The sequence below is a fragment of the Mastigoproctus giganteus genome, chromosome 9, assembly GCF_048544385.1.
Source record: "Mastigoproctus giganteus isolate SK-2022 chromosome 9, ASM4854438v1, whole genome shotgun sequence".
Taxonomy (NCBI): Eukaryota; Metazoa; Arthropoda; class Arachnida; order Uropygi; family Thelyphonidae; genus Mastigoproctus; species Mastigoproctus giganteus.
Window position 1 is genome coordinate 51,806,229 of NC_143583.1, and position 19,290 is coordinate 51,825,518.

At 38.0% G+C, this 19,290-nt stretch overlaps 1 protein-coding gene across 5 annotated transcripts in view; it reads left to right on the top strand.

The window, feature by feature from the left end:
• The window catches only part of LOC150080216 (histone-lysine N-methyltransferase 2C-like), a 1,301,638-nt gene that overhangs the window by 893,418 nt on the left and 388,930 nt on the right, over window positions 1-19,290 (top strand). For all 5 annotated transcript variants that reach the window (XM_090381514.1, XM_090381519.1, XM_090381517.1 and 2 more), the window contains one exon: window positions 9,698-9,985. In XM_090381514.1, the coding sequence (XP_090237640.1) occupies window positions 9,698-9,985 (288 nt within the window). The remainder of the gene's footprint in view (window positions 1-9,697; window positions 9,986-19,290) is intronic.

Genomic DNA, 19,290 nt, shown 5'->3' on the forward strand with positions numbered 1-19,290 from the left:
TGCTAAAGAGCAAGATTCTTCCGTGACTGGAAAGCAGAAATCAGAAGCAGCATCTTCAAAAACAAAGCAAACGGCATCTAGTAAACTATTTGAACAGAAACAAACAAACATAGACCAAATGGACACTGATGAACAGAGAGAGAACGTATTAGAACTACACCCTGCAGAAGATATTGACACACCTCGCCCTAATTTTCCGAAGAAAGACAGACCCAAATATGATAAACGAAAAAACTCAAAAGCGCAGTCAGATTCAACAAATCGTTCCGAGACCTAAATAATGCAACATATTATTATACAATGGAACTGTCGTGGCTTACGTGGAAAATTGGATGAAATAAAAGATATTATTCAGCAATATAAACCGGCCTGCATTTGCCTTCAGGAGACCCATCTAACACTTCAATCTTCACCCACATTTCAAAATTATACACTTTTCCGGAGAGACAGGAATGATAACAGAACTGCCAAAGGAGGAGTGGCAATTTTGGTGAATACTAATATACCAGCTAAGCAAACAACATTAAGAACCAACTTAGAAGCAGTAGCAGTGAGAATAGCCATCGGAATTTCTATCACTATCTCGTCCCTATACCTTCCACCAAATACTCCCATCTCCAGATCGGAATTAAATGATCTTACTATGCAGCTGCAACCTCCCTACTGCCTTATGGGAGATATGAATGCACATCATCATTTGTGGGGATCTACTCACACAGACAGTAGAGGTAACATAATCGAAACTCTCATAGATGATCAACAACTGAATTTACTGAATACCGGATCTCACACTTATATCAGTTTGTCTACAGGTATCACCTCTGCAATAGACTTAACAATATGTTCTCCATCAATTTATCCTAGTATAGAATGGTTCGTGTTGAATGATCCTTACAATAGTGATCATTTTCCGATAGTATGTTCCATACAGACACAATCAACTCTTACAGAAGGAACCAGGACAGTATGGAATTTTAAAAAAGCTAATTGGAGTAAATATATGCAATTAATCAAACTGGATAAGCAATTAATAGAAACCCTGCCAATAGATGATGCTGTCTTATATATTAACGATCAACTGCTAGAAGCTTCCAAAGTTACAATACCTCAAATAAGTAAGGCAAGGCAGGCACGGTACAACTCTTGGTGGAATGCAGAATGTGCAAGAGCAAAAACAAATCAAAATCGTGCATGGAATAGATTCCGTCAATATCCAACTACCGCCAATTTAATTGCATATAAAAAGGCCAAAGCTGAAGCAAGGAGAATTCGGAAAAAAGCAAAGAAAAAGTCTTGGATCGTGTTCGCTTCCTCACTTACTAGGAACTCGAATCCTGGTTTGGTGTGGAAAAAAATTCGGATTTTAAATGGAAGCTATCCAATCACACAATCTCCCATCTTCCATTGGAAAGGGCAGGACGTTTTTCAAACAGACCAGATATCAGAAATTTTGGCAGACTCTTTCGCTTCCATATCAGCAGTTACAAGCTACAGCACTGACTTTCAAAAATATAAAGAGCAAGCTGAACGGAGTAAATTGAATTTCTCCACCAAGATATCTCATTCCTATAATCTACCATTTTTAAAAGAGGAATTACTTACAACCATTACAAAATTACCAAATAGTGCACCAGGTCCTGATGGCATTTATTATACTATGATACAACATCTAAACTCTGATTGTCTGGAAATCCTGCTAGCACTATATAATAGAATTTTTCTGAACAACCTGTATCCATCCATATGGCGGCATGCAATTGTCCTTGCATTTCCCAAGCCCGGAAAAGATCCTTCCTATACATATAATTATCGCCCAATTTCACTGACCAGCTGCTTAGGAAAAATTCTTGAACGAATGGTGCATAATAGACTTACGTGGTTGCTGGAAAAAGAGAATGTTTTATCACCCCACCAATTTGGATTTAGGAAAAATAGATCAACACTTGACCTACACGTCAAAGTGGAAACAAATATTAGAAATTCATTTATAAGAAAGCAGCATATGGTGATGGTAAATCTAGATCTTGAAAAAGCCTTTGACACAACATGGAGAGTCGGAATTCTACGAGATCTATTTCAATTAGGATACAGAGGACAACTTCCACAATTTATAGAAAACTTTCTTTCCGATAGAACATTTCAGGTACGATACAAAGGCTGTTTATCTACAAACTATATACAACAGGAAGGGGTTCCCCAGGGCTCAGTATTAAGTGCAACCCTGTTTGCACTGCGGGTGAACAATATCACAAAGGTTATACCCCCATCATTGCAAATATATATGTATGCAGATGATCTTTCCATTTCATTTCAATCACAAAGCATGAACACAATTGAACGACAGCTGCAATTATCCATAAACAAAATAGAAGTATGGACTCAAAATAATGGCTATAGAATATCTGAGAAAAAATCTGTTGTTATACACTTCTGTAAAATGCGTGGTCTTCATCCTGAACCGGTCTTATACTTAAATAAAATTGCTCTACCTGTTGTTCAAAATTTCTCCTTTTTGGGCTTAACAATAGATAGAAAACTAAACTTTCAGGAACATATACTAAGACTTCGAACTAGTTGCCTCTTAAAACTTAACATCTTGCGCACAGTATCTTCAATGGCCTGGGGAGCCGACAGGTCCACATTATTACTATTATATAAAACTTTGATTAGATCTCGTTTAGACTATGGATCTCCTGTATATGCTTCAGCAAGAAGGAGCATCTTACGTCGCCTAGATACCATTCACCATAATGCTCTCCGCATAGCTCTAGGAGCATTTAGAACTTCACCAATCTACAGCCTGTATGCAGATGCTTCGGAACCCCCGCTGCATCTTCGACGAGATTATTTACTGTGCATGTATGCGGCAAAAATATACAGTCAGCCATCACATCCAAATTGGTCCATTATTCACAATCCACCATGGACGAGTAATTATGATCACAAGCCAAATGAAAATAAACCAGTAGGACTGCGCCTCAGACACTTAGCTCAAGTTTGGGAAATACATTTCCAGCACATTACTGCAGCAGATATAAACTCAGAACCTCCTTGGATTCCGACTGTGCCTTTATCCATATCACATCTTACAAACAGGAATAAAAAAGAGATCTCTCCAATCGTTATACAGAAGCTTCATGCACTGCACAGTTTTGAAAATAGAAACAGTCATCAGATTTACACAGATGGTTCAAAATCGAACAACTCAGTAGGTGCCGCAGTAGTTTTACCGGAATATATTATATCTGTCTCCTTGCCTCATGTTTGCAGTATTTTCACAGCAGAATTATATGCTATTAAACTAGCACTGGATGATATTACCCAGCATCAACTTCTACCTGCTCTAATCTATACTGACTCCCTTAGTGCAGTAGCAACTTTACAGAACAGCAAACATTCCTCAAATTCCTTGATTCAGCATATCAAAAACACAACTCGGAATTTTTCATAAAGCAAGAAAACAAGTGTCTATCTGTTGGATTCCCAGCCATGCTGGAATTCTAGGAAATAATCATGCAGACCAAGCCGCAAAAAATCCAGATCTTAATATACAAGATAACTTTCAGTTTGTACAATTTACAGATTATAGGGATGTATTTCGCACCAAATATACTTCCATCTGGAAACAACTTTGGAGGGACCAATCGTGCAATAAACTTCGCAGAATAAAAAAAGATCTATGTTTGTGGAATTCTAGCTCACGTACAAATAGACAGGAGGAAGTTATATTAACAAGACTGCGCATTGGACATACCTTCCTTACTCACAAACATTTACTTTTAAGAGAGGATCCACCGCTCTGCTCTGTCTGTCAGATACAACTTACAGTAAGGCATATCCTGATTGATTGTCCATCATATTCAGCCGTTCGAGCCACATCCTTCCAATCATTAGCAAACTTGCAAACTCCTCTAACCCTCTCTCATGTACTTGGTGACAAAGCAAACCTAAGTGAGCTCTTTATATATATTAAACATCTAGGAATAATAAATGCACTCTGACATATCCATCCTAAATCATTAAAATGAACGTAATGACGCTGACAGACACATATTGGCCACAGTTGCCCTTGTGTCGTGAAATTTTCATACCAACAACAACACATACGTGACGTGCATCTTTCCTCAAGGTCAACTTCTGCAAATGATCTTTCAATATGCTGGCCAAACCTCTTTCCGCTTATTGATTGGATGGTCACTGATAACCTGCGAAATAGTGACCACTTCCCGGTAATATGCACACTTTCAGCTAACTCTCCTCCTCAAACTGAAATAAAAATTGTTTGGAAATTCAACAAAGCTGACTGGAAGAAATATCAAAAACTTGCATGTCTAGATATTCAGACCATTGATACTCTCACCATTGACTCTGCCGTAACTTACATAACTCAGCAAATAATAGCAGCTGCAGAAACCGGTATACCCAAATCATCCATGGAAACCCGCTCCCACCCAAAAATATGATGGAATGAGCCCTGTAGCAATGCCAAAAGAGAGAAGAATAGATACTGGAACTTATTTCGTAAATACCCAACCACAGCTAATCTCATACAGTTCAAGAAAGCTAGAACTAAATCTCGTAATATAACAACGAATAAGCAAAAAACAGACATGTTCCAAATATGCCTCCACTATAAACAGTACCACAAATATCAGAACCATTTGGACTAAACTTTGAAGAATTAATGAAAAATATCCTCTATAACCACTTCGATAATACTTATAAAAGGCAAAGAAATCTGCAATCACCTTGATATTTCTAATATGTTAGGTGAAACCTTTGAAACTATCTCAGCTGTAGCCGCATTTGAGCCAAGTTTCCATGCACAATTTCAATTTCAGTACTTCACGACAGCTTCCATATAATGTACCCCTTACCATGGCAGAGTTACGTAGTGCACTTGCAAGATCCAAAAATATTGCTGCTGGTCCTGATGGAGTGTACTATGCCATGATATATCATTTGAGTGAAGGATCCCATTCTGCTCTGCTAAAACTGTATTATAGGATCTTTGACGAAGACTAACCCTACCAGTTGGCATCATTCCATTGTATTAACTTTCCCAAAACCAGGAATGGACCATTTGAAGCCAGTAAATTACTGACCGATAGCTTTTACTAGTTGTATAGGAAAAATATTAGAAAAAATAATTAATGTCAGATTGACATGGTTCCTAGAGACTGAAAGCATTCTAAGTCAAAATCAATATGGATTTCGAAGAACTAGATCAACACTTGACCTGATGGTCAAAGCTGAAGGAAACATCCGAAATGCATTTCTCAGGAATGAACACCTAGTGATGATATGTCTTGACATCGAAAAAGCTTGTGATACAACCTGGCGATATGGAATTCTTCACAATCTCTATGAATCTGGCCTTCATGGTCATCTTCCAAAATTTATCCAGAACTTTTTGAGCAATAGGTCCTTTCAGGTACGATTTCACTCTGCTCTCTCGCAAACATTTGTGCAAGAAGAGGGGATCCCTCAGGGTTCTGTGCTTAGTGCCACGCTCTTCTCCCTCAGGATTAATTCGATTACCAAATGTATTCCCAACACAGTTGAAACATATCTGTATGCCGACGAGCTGGCAATCTCATGCCACTCACAAAACATGCGTTTCATTGAAAGGCAGCTTCAAGGCACAATTAACAAGCTTGTTCAGTGGGCAAAAAATAATGGATATAGACTTTCAAAACAAAAAACAACAGTAATTCATTTTTGCTGTAAACTGAATTTACATCCAGATCCTGATTTACATCTTGACTCTCATCCAATTACTTTTCAACAAAGTATTAGCTTTCTTGGACTAATTCTGGATAAAAAAACTTAGTTTCTTAGAGCATATTAAGCATATTCGTACAACATGTCTAAAGAAGCTGAATCTCCTCAGGGCAATTTCTGCTATGTCATGGGGTGCAGATCAGTACATGCTGCTGCACTTATACCGGTCTCTTGCATATGCCTCAGCTAGAGAAAGTGTATTAAAATGGCTCGACCCAGTACATAACAATGCTCTCCAAATTGCACTGGGAGCTTATCGTACATTGCCAGTCCAGAGTCTCTATACAGAACCACCTCTATTTCTTTGTCGGTATGCTCTGCTATTAAGTTATGCAGCTAAAATCAGAAGTTTCCCACATCATTCTATAAGGCAGTATCTATTCACCCCTAAATGGCATAATTTGTATCAAAATAAACCTTTGCAGAATAAACCATGTGGCATTAGATTACAAAGCATAACTATGTGCTGGGAACTAAATATGAATAACATTTTAGATATTAGCATGGCTTCATCACCATGGCAAATACCCTTGGCTAGCGTTGACTTACATTTCCAACAATGGGAAAAGAATGCCCTTCCAGATTGCAGTATTCAGCAGGTCCATGCAACTCACTCTTTTCAGTTCTCTAGTTTTATCCAAATATACACTGATGGTTCCAAGAGAGATAAAGTTGGTGCAGCTGCAGTTCTACCAAACATTACAATATCCCAGCAGCTCCCTTTGGAGTACAGTATTTACACTGTAGAACTGTATGCTATCCTGATAGCTCTAGACAATGTAAAACAGTTGGCATTATATCCCCAAACTATTATCTACACCGATTCCTTAAGCACTGTATCTGCTCTTCAGTGTAAATTTCCTTTCAGTCATCTGTTACTACAAGAAATTCAAATCAAGTTAGTGCAGCTTCTTGCAAACAGGCAAAAATTAATTTTCTGTTGGATATCTGGGCATTCTCAACTCACAGTAAACCACTTGATCATTGAATGCCCATCATAGGAAACGAACAAGCGGATTTTGCTGCCAAGAACACCAGTCACATAACATCAGACATGCAGATACCTTACACAGATTTCAATCACATCATACATAGCACTGTTAGAAAAAAATGGCTATCCATTTGGCAGGAAGCAATAAGCTCTTTCAGATTAAAAACGATCACAAATCAAGCCTAAGAGGCAATAGAAAGGAAGAAGTAGTACTTGCCAGAATGCGAATAGGATATACCCACCTAACTCATAGTTATTTACTCACTCAGGATGACCCTCCACTATGCAGCAACTATCAAACTCAACTCACAGTAAACCACTTGATCATTGAATGCCCATTACATTTGAGAGAATGACAAACAGCTTTCTCTTCACATCTATATTTCTCTAATAAACTTACCTTACAGCAGATTCTCAGAGACAGACAAGATATTAATGATGTTTTTACCTTCCTAAAAATGATAAACAAATATCATCTGATCTGAATCCTTTTATTTAATATAGCAATCATGTACCAAATAAGATTGCAATAGGTGTATTATGGCCTTAGTAGCCCTTGCACCAATAAATTCAACAAACAACAACAGCTTCTGGAGACTAGGCACCTGCAAGGTGATCTGATTGAGGTGTATAAGGCCTTGAATGGATTGAGCAGGCTCTATGCTGATGGGATTCTTCTTCTTGCTCAGATTACAAACCTGAGGTGACATAAATTCAAACTAAGGAAAGTCAGTTGTACAATAGATGTGTGGAAGTTTGCCTTTAGCGAGCAGATATTTAATTGCTGGAACAAACTTCCATCTGTTGCGATGGAAGTTGGTAGCTTAAATAAATTCAAGGCAGAACTAGACAGACATTTGGAATGAATGGATCAGTGAAATGGGAATGTTTTATTTATTTTTTATTATTATTATTTTTTTTTTTTTTTTTGGCTGATGCTGTATAAGCTTGCTTTCTTGCATCATGTACCTCTACTAATGCTAATAAGCCAGAATATCACCATTAATGGAATTAATGTCATATCACCATTAATGGATCAACACTAATGGAATGCATACTGGCGATCGTTGATCACGTGTAAAGTTTCCAGATAGTTTAAAAGTTGGCAGTTAATTAATTTCTCTATTACTTTAGAAAGAATAGAAGTAAATGCAGTGGGATGATAATTGGATGGGAGTCATTTGTTACCATTTTTACGAACTGGCTGGATAGGAGCAAATTTCCAAGCAGAAGGGAAAACACCTTTGGAATAAGAAAATGAAAACAGGTAACACAGAACAGGATAAAGTTCAGAAGCATGGGTTTTAAGAATAAGTAAAGAAACTGCATCAGTACCTGGAACTTTTTTACCAACAAGATTGTTCAAACTCCTCCTGACATCCTTTTGGCTTAAGACCACATTTACTGGGAGTGGTTTGAGATTGTTTACTAAGATCATCAATACCTGAGTTGGAAGAAAAATGGGATACTGGCATGTCAGCTTTATCTTTGGCTGAAGTGGCAATAGAACTATCTGATTTTGACAGAGGTGGGAACAGAGATAGGCAAAATTTGCGGCCAATAGCTTTGGCAAAGAGACCAGAATGCTTAACTGCCATGTGGATACGAAGCAAGTTTTCTACTCTTTGCCTGTTCAAAATCTAGTTTGGACTGATTAATAACTGCTTTAAAATTGTTGCAGGCTTTTGTATATGCAAAAAATGAACCTAGACATTTGAGTGTAAGTCAGTTGCGATATGCAACATTCTTATCTTGAACAGCCTTAGCACATTTATTGGTAATTAAAGGACAAGATTTTAAGGTGGAATAACAGATTCCATCCCTAAGGAATAATTTCACTCACACAATCTGACCAAGGAAAAGAAGAAAAGAAATCTTGCAGATGATCCAATTTTGCATTCTTGTAATGCCAAACAACATGAGGATGTGAATAGTCATGGAAGAACTGCTCCATTGAAGAGGAAACAATCACCAAGTTGTGATGTGAGGGGCCTAGAGGACTGTTCACCTCGACCATGTACTTAGAGAAGGGTGCTTGTGAGAAAATGATCAAGCCTGTTGGCTTTGTGGTTAGAATGCTGATATTCTTGTAGGTAAGTGAACAATCTTTGCGAGGTCATTAGTAATTGCAAAAGTCTTGACATTTCAACCAGTTGGATCTGTGTGACTTTGAAAATGCAAGTCACCTTGAGTTATGAAAACTAAAATCACCAGCAAAATTACCTCACTGTTAGGAACGTTGGACTGGAGAAAGTCAAGTTTCAAAGTGTTCGAAGTGATTAATGGAGTTGGGATAATGATGGATGCAACAGTTGAATTTGACATAATGTGGTAGGGAGATTTTAAGCCAGAGAAAATAAAAAAATATCACATAAGTACTTCCTTTGAAGTGAAAGAAATCATACAGCAAATAATTCGGACAACCGAGATGAGCAGTGGTTGAATCAACCGATAACTGGGATTCTGTCTGAAAAGGTACATGGGGTTTGGCAAACTGTAAGGGGAAATGGACATCACTGAGATTGTAGCTGAGACCACCTGTATTTGTGAAATGAATGAGCTAGTGTTTGGAGATTTAGATCTTTTCGCAGATAAGTTTATTCTATTAGTTTAACAATTCATTATGTATTTAATAGTAAGAAAGGTGGAGAGTACATGTTGATTGAAGAATGAAATTTTTGGTTATGTCGTACATACGGCAAGATACCCAGCTTTAAAAGTTACAGTTTAATAAATCTTAATGTTTCTGTATTTTTTCCTACAGATTTAAAAAGATGAAATGTTGCTTTCTCTTATCTTTCTTTTCGAGAACCTCCCTATAACTTATTATTTGTTCGTGCCTTTGTTCTTTAGCACCTCTCTTTATTATTGCTTATTCTTATTATTATTTTTATTATTATTATTATTATTATTATTTTGTAGATATCCGTCGAGCCCAGCTAGAAAAAGAACCAACACCACCTCCTGAGGAAATTAAGCCAAAACGCAAAAGGCCAAAAAAGAAAAAACAAGATGGAAAAGATGGATCTCCAACAAAAAAACGTTCACGGAAAGGATCTACTTCAAAAGCTGAAGAGGATTTTGAAAGTTACCTAGAAGCAGTTATGAATCAGTTACGTTCAATGCCCCCATTAAGAATTCTTGAACCGAACATTAAACCAAATTTTAATGTGTGTCCAATTTTTGGCAGTGGAGACTTAAATTGCAGAGGTAAAGAATTTTTTTTTATTATTATTATTATTATTCTCAGTACAATATGGCCTCACTTTTCAGCATTCTGCTTCTCAGCGTCCCACTTATACAGTGGTTTTTAATTCCTTTATGCTCAGTAACCGAGTCCAAGAAGAGTGTTGGGCACCATTTTATTGTCTGTTTACACCATATAGAAGAACTCTTTATTGCATACATATGATAGTGTAAGCATGTTATTAGGCTTTTCTATGCATTCACAAGTGAAAAAAAGCCTATGTTCCACTTTTCGGCAAGTTTTGCTTTTTCACTGGGGGGGGGTCTGTAACATAACCCGCCATATGAGTGGGCCCTACTGTACTGAAATTTAATGATCATAAAATTACAAACAATCTTAAGGATATGGAAGTAATTGAAACAATTTATACAACAATGAGATGGACAAGTAAAATTCAACGACTGATATGCACAAGGAGTAACTGCAAGGTACAAAAGGTCATAGGAGGAAATGGATATACACATCGTTTATCCTTACATAGCAGATAAGCACATGTTTCTGCTTACATAGCAGATAAGCACATGTTTCTGCTTACATAGTAGATAAGGAGAAGAATGTGCCGTAACAGCCAAAAAGAAGACACACATATGTGCATGAATTATTATTACTGAACTCATTCAAACTACTCACTTCCACAACACCAGTTTGAATTGTGTTCTAACACTCAATTAGTTCTTGGCTGAAAGCAAATGTTTGTATATCCCTCCAGCAGCCACGCTTTACCAGTTTGGATTATATCTCCTTGTCTGTGTTGGCAAAGAAAGAGTAAGTATACCATTAACATTTGGTTTACTCAACTTATTCAAAGCCTTAAAGACCCCAGCAAGGTCTCCTTGCAGAATTCAAGTATTTATTTCCTGGTAAAAGTACCCTTTTGTATCCAGTTGCTGCTTCTCTCCCCAACCATTCCAGCAGATCTATATCCCTTCAAAAATTACACTTCCAGACTGTTTGCAGGACTCCAGATGCAGCCTAACCATTGCCTATACATTGGAGTAATCACCTCTTTATCCTTGCTGGAAAAATTCCTGTATATCACTTACAAAACCCTATAAGCTGTCTTAGCACTCTGTCTGTCTGTCTGTCGTCCTGGTCAGAGAACTTCATGTTCTACTGTACAATTACCCACAGGTCTTTTTTGTCCTCCAGTACTCTATCTGATACCCCACAATTGGTGCATTATTTTAGGATTACTGCTATGTATGCAGTACCTTGCATTTTGTCAATGTTGAACTTCAATTGTGACTTCTCAGCCCCAGCTGCCCAATTTTTCTAGAAATTCTTGCAGTAACATGCCCTGATTACTGTCATTAAACACCCTGCCAACCTCTTTTTGCATCCATGCTTGCTGCAAAAATCCATGCCTACATTCCTGTCAAGGTGACAGGAATGCAGCTACATGACAACTTCTGGCTCACCAAAAATGATTTGCAAACTAAAATCAGGCGACCTGCTTGTTGAAACAACACAATAGAAACATTCTGAGAAGTTACTTGAATTGAAAACACTTAGAGGAACTCCCATAGAAATGTCACCTCATGCCACCTAAACTACTCAAAAGGAGTTATAACAGAATGGAATCTTCTACATGTATCTGAGGAAGAAATTAAACAAGAACTCTCAGACCAAAATGTTATTCAGGTTAAGAGAATCCTAATTAAAAAGGATGTTCATTACTTCCAACCAGAAACATCATACTAATGTTCAACTTGCCAAATCCACCAACTTCTGTAAAGGCCGGATATTTGAACTGTCATGCCTGACCATATATATACCGAACCTTATCAGATGCTACAAATGTCAGAAATTTGGGCATTCACAAGCAGTATGTCAGGGAATTGCTGTATGTGCTTCACATGGATATAAAGATCACATCCATACTGAATATTCTGCACAATCTTTCCAGGTCCAAACTGTAGAGGCAATCATTCCACTTACTCCAAAGACTGTGAAAAGGAGAAAAAATGATTGAGAAGTGCAAAGCCGAGCATAAAGTTTCCTATCTTGAAGCAAAGAAACAAATATCACCAATTACAGTAAAACACTCATACGCAGCAACTGTCCAGCAGCATAAACAGATAACCACTGGTACCACCACTACCACTGTGGTTTAAACTAATGTTACAGTTCCTCCCAACATCCCTATACATGATTTGGGCTTGCTTATAGCTCCATCAGCAAAGTCACTCTCAATGCCAACTTCCAATCAAGTCATTAATACACCAGTTACAATTCTGCCAAACACGTCTTCCACGTTGTAACCGACCACAAATACTAAAGACATAGATACATATGACATGATCATATGGATACATGTGAAAAAGAAGTCTCAGAGGAACCAATTTTAGAGATACATGTCGAGGAAGAGATCAAAGGTCGTCCATTTTTCCCCAGAAAAGAGAAAAGGCCTGAGTGATCCAAGCAGACCACCATTTGTAAAAAGGCAAATACAAAGCCAATATAGTGCGCACAATAATATAGTGGAATTGTCAACATTTCCGCAGTAATGTTGATGACATTCGCGACCTAATTGATAAATATCATCCTGTAGGTGTCTGCCTTCAAGAAACTAACCTAACTCCACAAGTAAACATAGCAGTGAACCATTACGGTACCTACAGACAAAACCGATTTCCTTCCAGTGGAGCTCATGGTGGAGTGGCTATTTTAATCGACTCCAGAATTCCGTGTAAATGCCTCCTTCTATAAACATCTTTAGAAGCAGTTGCAGTAAGAGTCTCAATCCAGTTTACATTCTCACTGGTCTCACTTTACCTTCCCCCAAATCAAGAGTATGCATATAGGAATCTAGAAGCATTAGTAACCCAGCTACCACCTCCGGTCTGTATCATGGCAGATTTAAATGGACACCATCCCCTGTGGGGATCTTTCACCAAGACAAACATGGTAAATTGATTGAAAAATTATTGGGAGAGCAAAATCTCTCACTCCTTAACACTGGAGTTCAGATATATACATCCATTTACCCACTGTAGCAGCCTCTACAATTGACATTTCCATATGTTCGCCCGTCCTGTATCCACTTATTGAATGGAAAATCTTGAATAATCCTCTTAATAGCAACCATCACTCTGTGGTCTGCAAAATTTTATCAAACGATGTTGCACATCATGATGGCTAAAAAAAAATGATGGAGATTCCGTAAAGCTCACTGGACAAAATGTAGAACATTTGCGGCAATAGATGAACAAATAATCACTGCTCAGCCTATAGACAATGTTATAGCTCATGTCACAAACCAAATTTTAATAGAAGCAACAGTACCTCAGTTGTCTGGAAAATATCATAAACATGCCACAGAATGGTGGAATGAACAATGTATAGCCAAGAGAGAGAAGAATAAGCTTTGGAATCTCTTCCAAAAGTATCCCATCTGTCATCAACCTCATAAATTTTAAAAAAGCTAGAGCTAGAGCCAGATATATCCAGCTTAGAAGTAGAAAAGAATCATGGATACATTTCACCTCCACAATTAATAAAAATACAGATACCCATGTTATATGGAACAAAATCAGAAAACTTAATGTGAAATTTCTTTTGGTTCCAACTCCACTAATAAACTGGAATGGACAGGAGATCTAACTCAAAGGAAATTGTGGAAATGCTTGCAGCTACTTTTGCGAATATATCAGGAGTATCAGCATATATCCCATCGTTTCAGAAAACAAAAACTGTAGCTGAAAAATACAAACCAAACTTTAATACCAGCCTTTCAACAGAGAATAAGTGCAAAAAAAAAAAGCTCTGGCTAAGTCTGGGAAAAGGGTCCTGATGGCATTCACAATGAAAATTCTCTAAAGGCATTACTTATACTATACAATAGAATTTATATGGAAAACTACTATCCAAACTCCTGACTTCATTCCCCTGTAATTGCCTTTCCTAAACCTGGCAAAGATCATACAGGCCCCACAAATTATCAGCCAGTAGCTCTAACAAGTTGTATTGGGAAAACCCTCGAGAAAATGGTGAACAACCGATTAACCTGGTACTTGGAAACATGTAATGTACTAAACATAAATCAATACAGCTTTCATAAAAATACATCATCTCTGGACCTCATGGTAAAAGCAGAGGCAAATATTCACAATGCTTTTCTAAGGAATGAGCATTTAATTATGATCAGTCTCAATATAGAAAAGGCCTTCAACACTACCTGGCGATATGGCATTCTGAATGACCTCCACAACATGGTTTGCTAGGACGCCTACCAATTTTAATACAAAATTTTCTGAAGCTCAGAACCTTCCAAGTGAAATAAAACAAGCTGTCACAAACATATACTCAGGAAGAAGGAGTTCCTCAGGGTTCAGTGCTGAGTGCAACTTTGTTTACAATCAAAATAAATTCTATGACAAAAGACATACCGAAAACAGTTGAAACATTCCTTATGCAGATGACGTTACCATTTCATGCCATTCACAAAACATGAACATGATTGAAAGGCAATTACAAAAGCGTAGTTAAAAAATAGAATTGTGGACTAAAACAATGGCTACAGAATATCACAACAAAAACAATGGCCATACATTTCTGTAGAAAGCGAAAAATGCATCCAGAAATAAGACTACAAAGCCAGCTTCTAGTCTTACAACCTCTAGCAAGTAGTATACATTTCCGTGGCCTGATTCCCGATAAAAAATTTAACTTTTTGTAACATATCAAATGCTTCCAAACAACCTGTCTAAAAAAAACTAAATATTCTCTGAGTTCTTTCTGCAATGTTGTAGGGAGCTGATCAGTTCACACTACTTCACTAATACCATGCTATAATCAGATCAAGACTAGATTATGGAGCCCCAGTGTATATCTTGTGTAGACCAAGTGTCATCAAATGGCTTGATTCCATACATCACAGTGCCTTACGAATTTCCTTAGGGGCATACAAAACATCGCCTGTACAAAGCTTACATGCGGAGGCCCACGAGGCTTTGCTATATCTCCGGAGGCAAATGCTGCTATTAAACCATGCGATTGAAGAGATACTTGGCAGTATCTCTTCAATCCGCAGTGGGAGAACCTCTACAGTATTAAACCAACTGGAATACAACTAAAAGAACTAGTTTCAAAATGGGGCTTAAACTTTGACAACGTATATGAGGATAACTATATATATATATATATATATTATTTTATCTTTCTATTGTGGTTTATTGTGTTTATTTTCTTAATTACGGGTGTTTTCTACTCATAGGTATTATGGTTAATACATTACTGGTCTTTAAGCTAGCCTAAACTCGGTTATCTTAAATGCCCAGGGCCTATTCATTTATTATTTTTCAACTTGTTACGTATTGCTAATAAATGAATAGGCCCTGGGCATTTAAGATAACCGAGTTTAGGCTAGCTTAAAGACCAGTAATGTATTAACCATAATACCTATGAGTAGAAAACACCCGTAATTAAGAAAATAAACACAATAAACCACAATAGAAAGATAAAATAATAATATGTACTCTGTTCGTACCCGGGCATTGCTAAAACAGCTACTGGGACAACAGAAAAATCTAGAAATAATTTAAGGAAAACCACTATAAAAGTATATTAAAAGTAAAATACAACATAAATTATCATATTACTAAAGAATAATATATATATATATATATATATATATATATATATATATATATATATATATATATATATATTTTGTATATGTATAGATAACTATTCTACCATGGCACACTTTCATGTCTAACTGTGACGCTTATTTTCAACAGTGGAGAAAAAGTAGTAGTAGTAGTAGTGACATGTGATGCAAGAAAGCATGTGTATGAGCTTATGCAGCATCAGCCAAAAAAAAATCACACCATTCCCTCCAAATACCTGTCCAGTTCCTCCTTAAATTTATTCAACCTATCAACTTCCACAACGACAGATGGAAGTTTGTTCCAGCAATTAACCACCCGCTGGCTAAAGGCAAATTTCAGCACATCTATTCTACATCTGCCTTTTCTTAAAAGGCAAATTTCTGCACATCTATTCTACAACTGTCTTTCCTAAATTTGAATCTGTGCCTCCTCAGGTTCTTTGTCTGAGCAAGAGGAAGAATCCCATCAACATTCACCATGCTCAGTCCATTTAAGGCCTTATACACCTCAGTCAGGTCATCTCGCAGGTGCCCACTCTCCAGTTGTTGCAATTTGCAGAACTTCAAGTCTTTCTTGGTAAGAGCACCCCTTTGTTCCCCCTCACCAATCTTGTTGCCCTTCTTTGTACTCGTTCTAGCAAAACTCTACATCCTTCATAAAATGAGGCCTCCAGACCTGTACCCAGTACTCTAGGTGTAGCCGACCATTGCTTGTATAATGGGATAATCACTTCCCTGTCTCTGCTAGCAAAATTCCTATATATCATTGACAAAACTCCATGACCTGCCCTGGCAGCCCATCTGCACTACTCTGCAAACTTCATATTTGACTGCACAATTACCCCCCAGCTCTTTTTCACTTTCCACTTCCATGAGTGTAGTACCACACAGTTGGTACATTTGGTTCTCTTTGGTTCTTGCTACCCATATGCACTACATTGCATTTATCAATGTTAAACTTCAGTTTACACCTCTCAGCCCATTTTCCCAACTTTTCTAGATCCAGTTGGAGTAGCATACTGTCTTTACTGTCATTAACAACCCTGCCAACCTTTGTATCATTTGCAAGCCTGGACATTAAACCCCATAAAACTTCATCAATATCATTGATAAATATAAAAAACAACAATGGGCCCAACACCAAACCCTGGGGAACTCCACTAATAACATTTGTCCACGAAGAGCAGTGTCCATTGATTACCACTCTCTGTCATCTCCCACTCAACCATCCATTTATTCATTGTAGCAACTTACCCTTAATGCCGTACCCCTCCAGTTTGTATAGCAGTCTTCCAGGTGCAACAGTATCAAAAGCTTTCCTAAAATCCAAGTATAGGATATCAAAATTATTTTTGGCATTCAGTTCCTTTGCGACCACATCATAGTATCCAATCAAATTAGTCAGACAAGACCTCCTTTTAACAAACCCATGCTGTGTCTTAACTATTACTACAGTCTTGTCTAGATGATCTTGCAATGCTTCTTTAACCAGTGATTCCATTATTTTCCCCGGAACATAAGTTAAACTAACAGGTCTGTAGTTTCTGTCACCTTTTGAACCTGCTTTGTGAATTAGTAGTAGTAGTGGCATGTGATGCAAGAAAGCAAGTGTATGAGCTTATGCAGCATCAGCCAAAAAAAAAAATCACACCATTCCCTCCAAATGCCTATCCAGTTCCTCCTTAAAGTTATTTAGCCTATCAAGTTCCACAACAACAGACGGAAGGTTTTTCCAGCAGTAAACCACCTGCTGGCTAAAGGCAAATTTATGCACATCTATTCTACATCTGTCTTTTGTTGATTTGAATTTATGCCCCCTTAGGTTCGTAATCTGAACAAGTTGTTATTGTTGTTATTTGGTTTTTGGGAGCATTAGCAACTAAGGCTATATTGCTCCGGAAATATGCGGTGGTCATTCCCGGACCTTTCCTCATCCTCCGTATTTGGTGGTGATGGACTCGAACCCCGGTCTAATCAAGAAGCGTGTGCTAGCTCTGCTGCTCCTTCCCACCTGGCTACGGATGCGCCTCCGTAGCCAGGTGGGAAGGAGCAGCAGAGCTAGCACACGCTTCTTGATTAGACCGGGGTTCGAGTCCATCACCACCAAATACGGAGGATGAGGAAAGGTCCGGGAATGACCACCGCATATTTCCGGAGCAATATGGCGTTAGTTGCTAATGCTCCTAAAAACCAAAATAACAAACATCAGAACAAGTGGAAGTATCCCATCAGAATTCAGCATGCTCAACCCATTAAAGGCCTTATATATATCAATCAGATCAATGTACAGGTGCCTAGTCTCCAGCCACTACAATTTGCAGAACTTAAGCTCCTCTTGGTAAGAGGATCCCTTCATTCCCCTCACCAATCTTGTTGCCCTTCTCTGTACACACTCAGGCAAATCTACATCCTTCCTAAAATGAGGTCTCCAGACCTGTACGCAGTACTCAAGGTGTGGCCTGACCATTGCCTTATCCAGAAGGAGAATCACCTCCTTTTCCCTGCTAGCAAAATTCCCATGTATCGTTGACAAAACCCCATGACATGCCCCGGCAGCCTGTCTACATTGCTCAGAAAACTTCATATCTGCCTGCACAATTACTCCCAGGTCTTTTTCATTTTCTACCACCTTAAGTGTAGTACCACACAGCTGATACGTTTCTCTGTGGTTACTTCTACCCATATGCAGTAATTTACATTTGTCAAGGTTAAACTTTGGTTGCCACTTCTTAGACCATCTGCCCAAATTATCTAGATCCTGTTGCAGTAGCACACTGCCATTACTGTCATTAACAACCCTGCCAACCTTTGTATCATCTGCAAACACTAAGCCTGATATACCTTCATCAATATCATTGATAAATATACAAAACAATAGAGGACCCAACACCAAACCCTGTGGGACTCCACTAATAACATTAGCCAACGAAGAACAGCACCCATTGATTACCACCCTCTGTCTGCTCCCACTCAACCATCCTTTTATCCATTGTAGCAACTTACCCTTAATACCATTCTGCTCCAATTTGTACAATAGTCTTCCATGCACAACAGTGTTAAAAGCTTTCTTGAAATCCAAATATATGATTTTATTCAAAATTATTTTTTGCATCCAGTTCCTTTGTAAACACATCATAATATCCTATCAAATTTGTCAGACAAGACTTTCCCTTAACAAACCCATGCTGTGTCTGAATTATTGCTGCAGTCTTGTCTATGTGATCCTGCAATGCATCTTTAACCAGTGACTCCATTATTTTACCCGGAACAGAAGTTAAACTAACTGGTCTGTAATTACTCGCGTCACCCTTCAATCCCCCTTTGTGAATTGGGTATACATTTGCACATCTCCAGTCCGTGGGGACCTCCCCTGACTCTAAAAATGCTCTGATAATTATGGCAGAGGGTTTGCTTAGTTGCTTTACCGCCTCCTTTAATATAACTCGATAGATCCCATCCACTCCAGGTGCCTTTCTTATGTTTAACTTCGACAATTTCTGCTCCACTTTGTTCTCAGTTATTACAAAATCATTAAGCACCCTGCTACAATTTGATAACGTTCTGCTATTTTCAAACCTTAATAACTCCTCATGTGTGTATGTAGATGCAAAATACTCATTCAGTTTGTTTGCTATCTGAGCAGGATCATCAACAGTC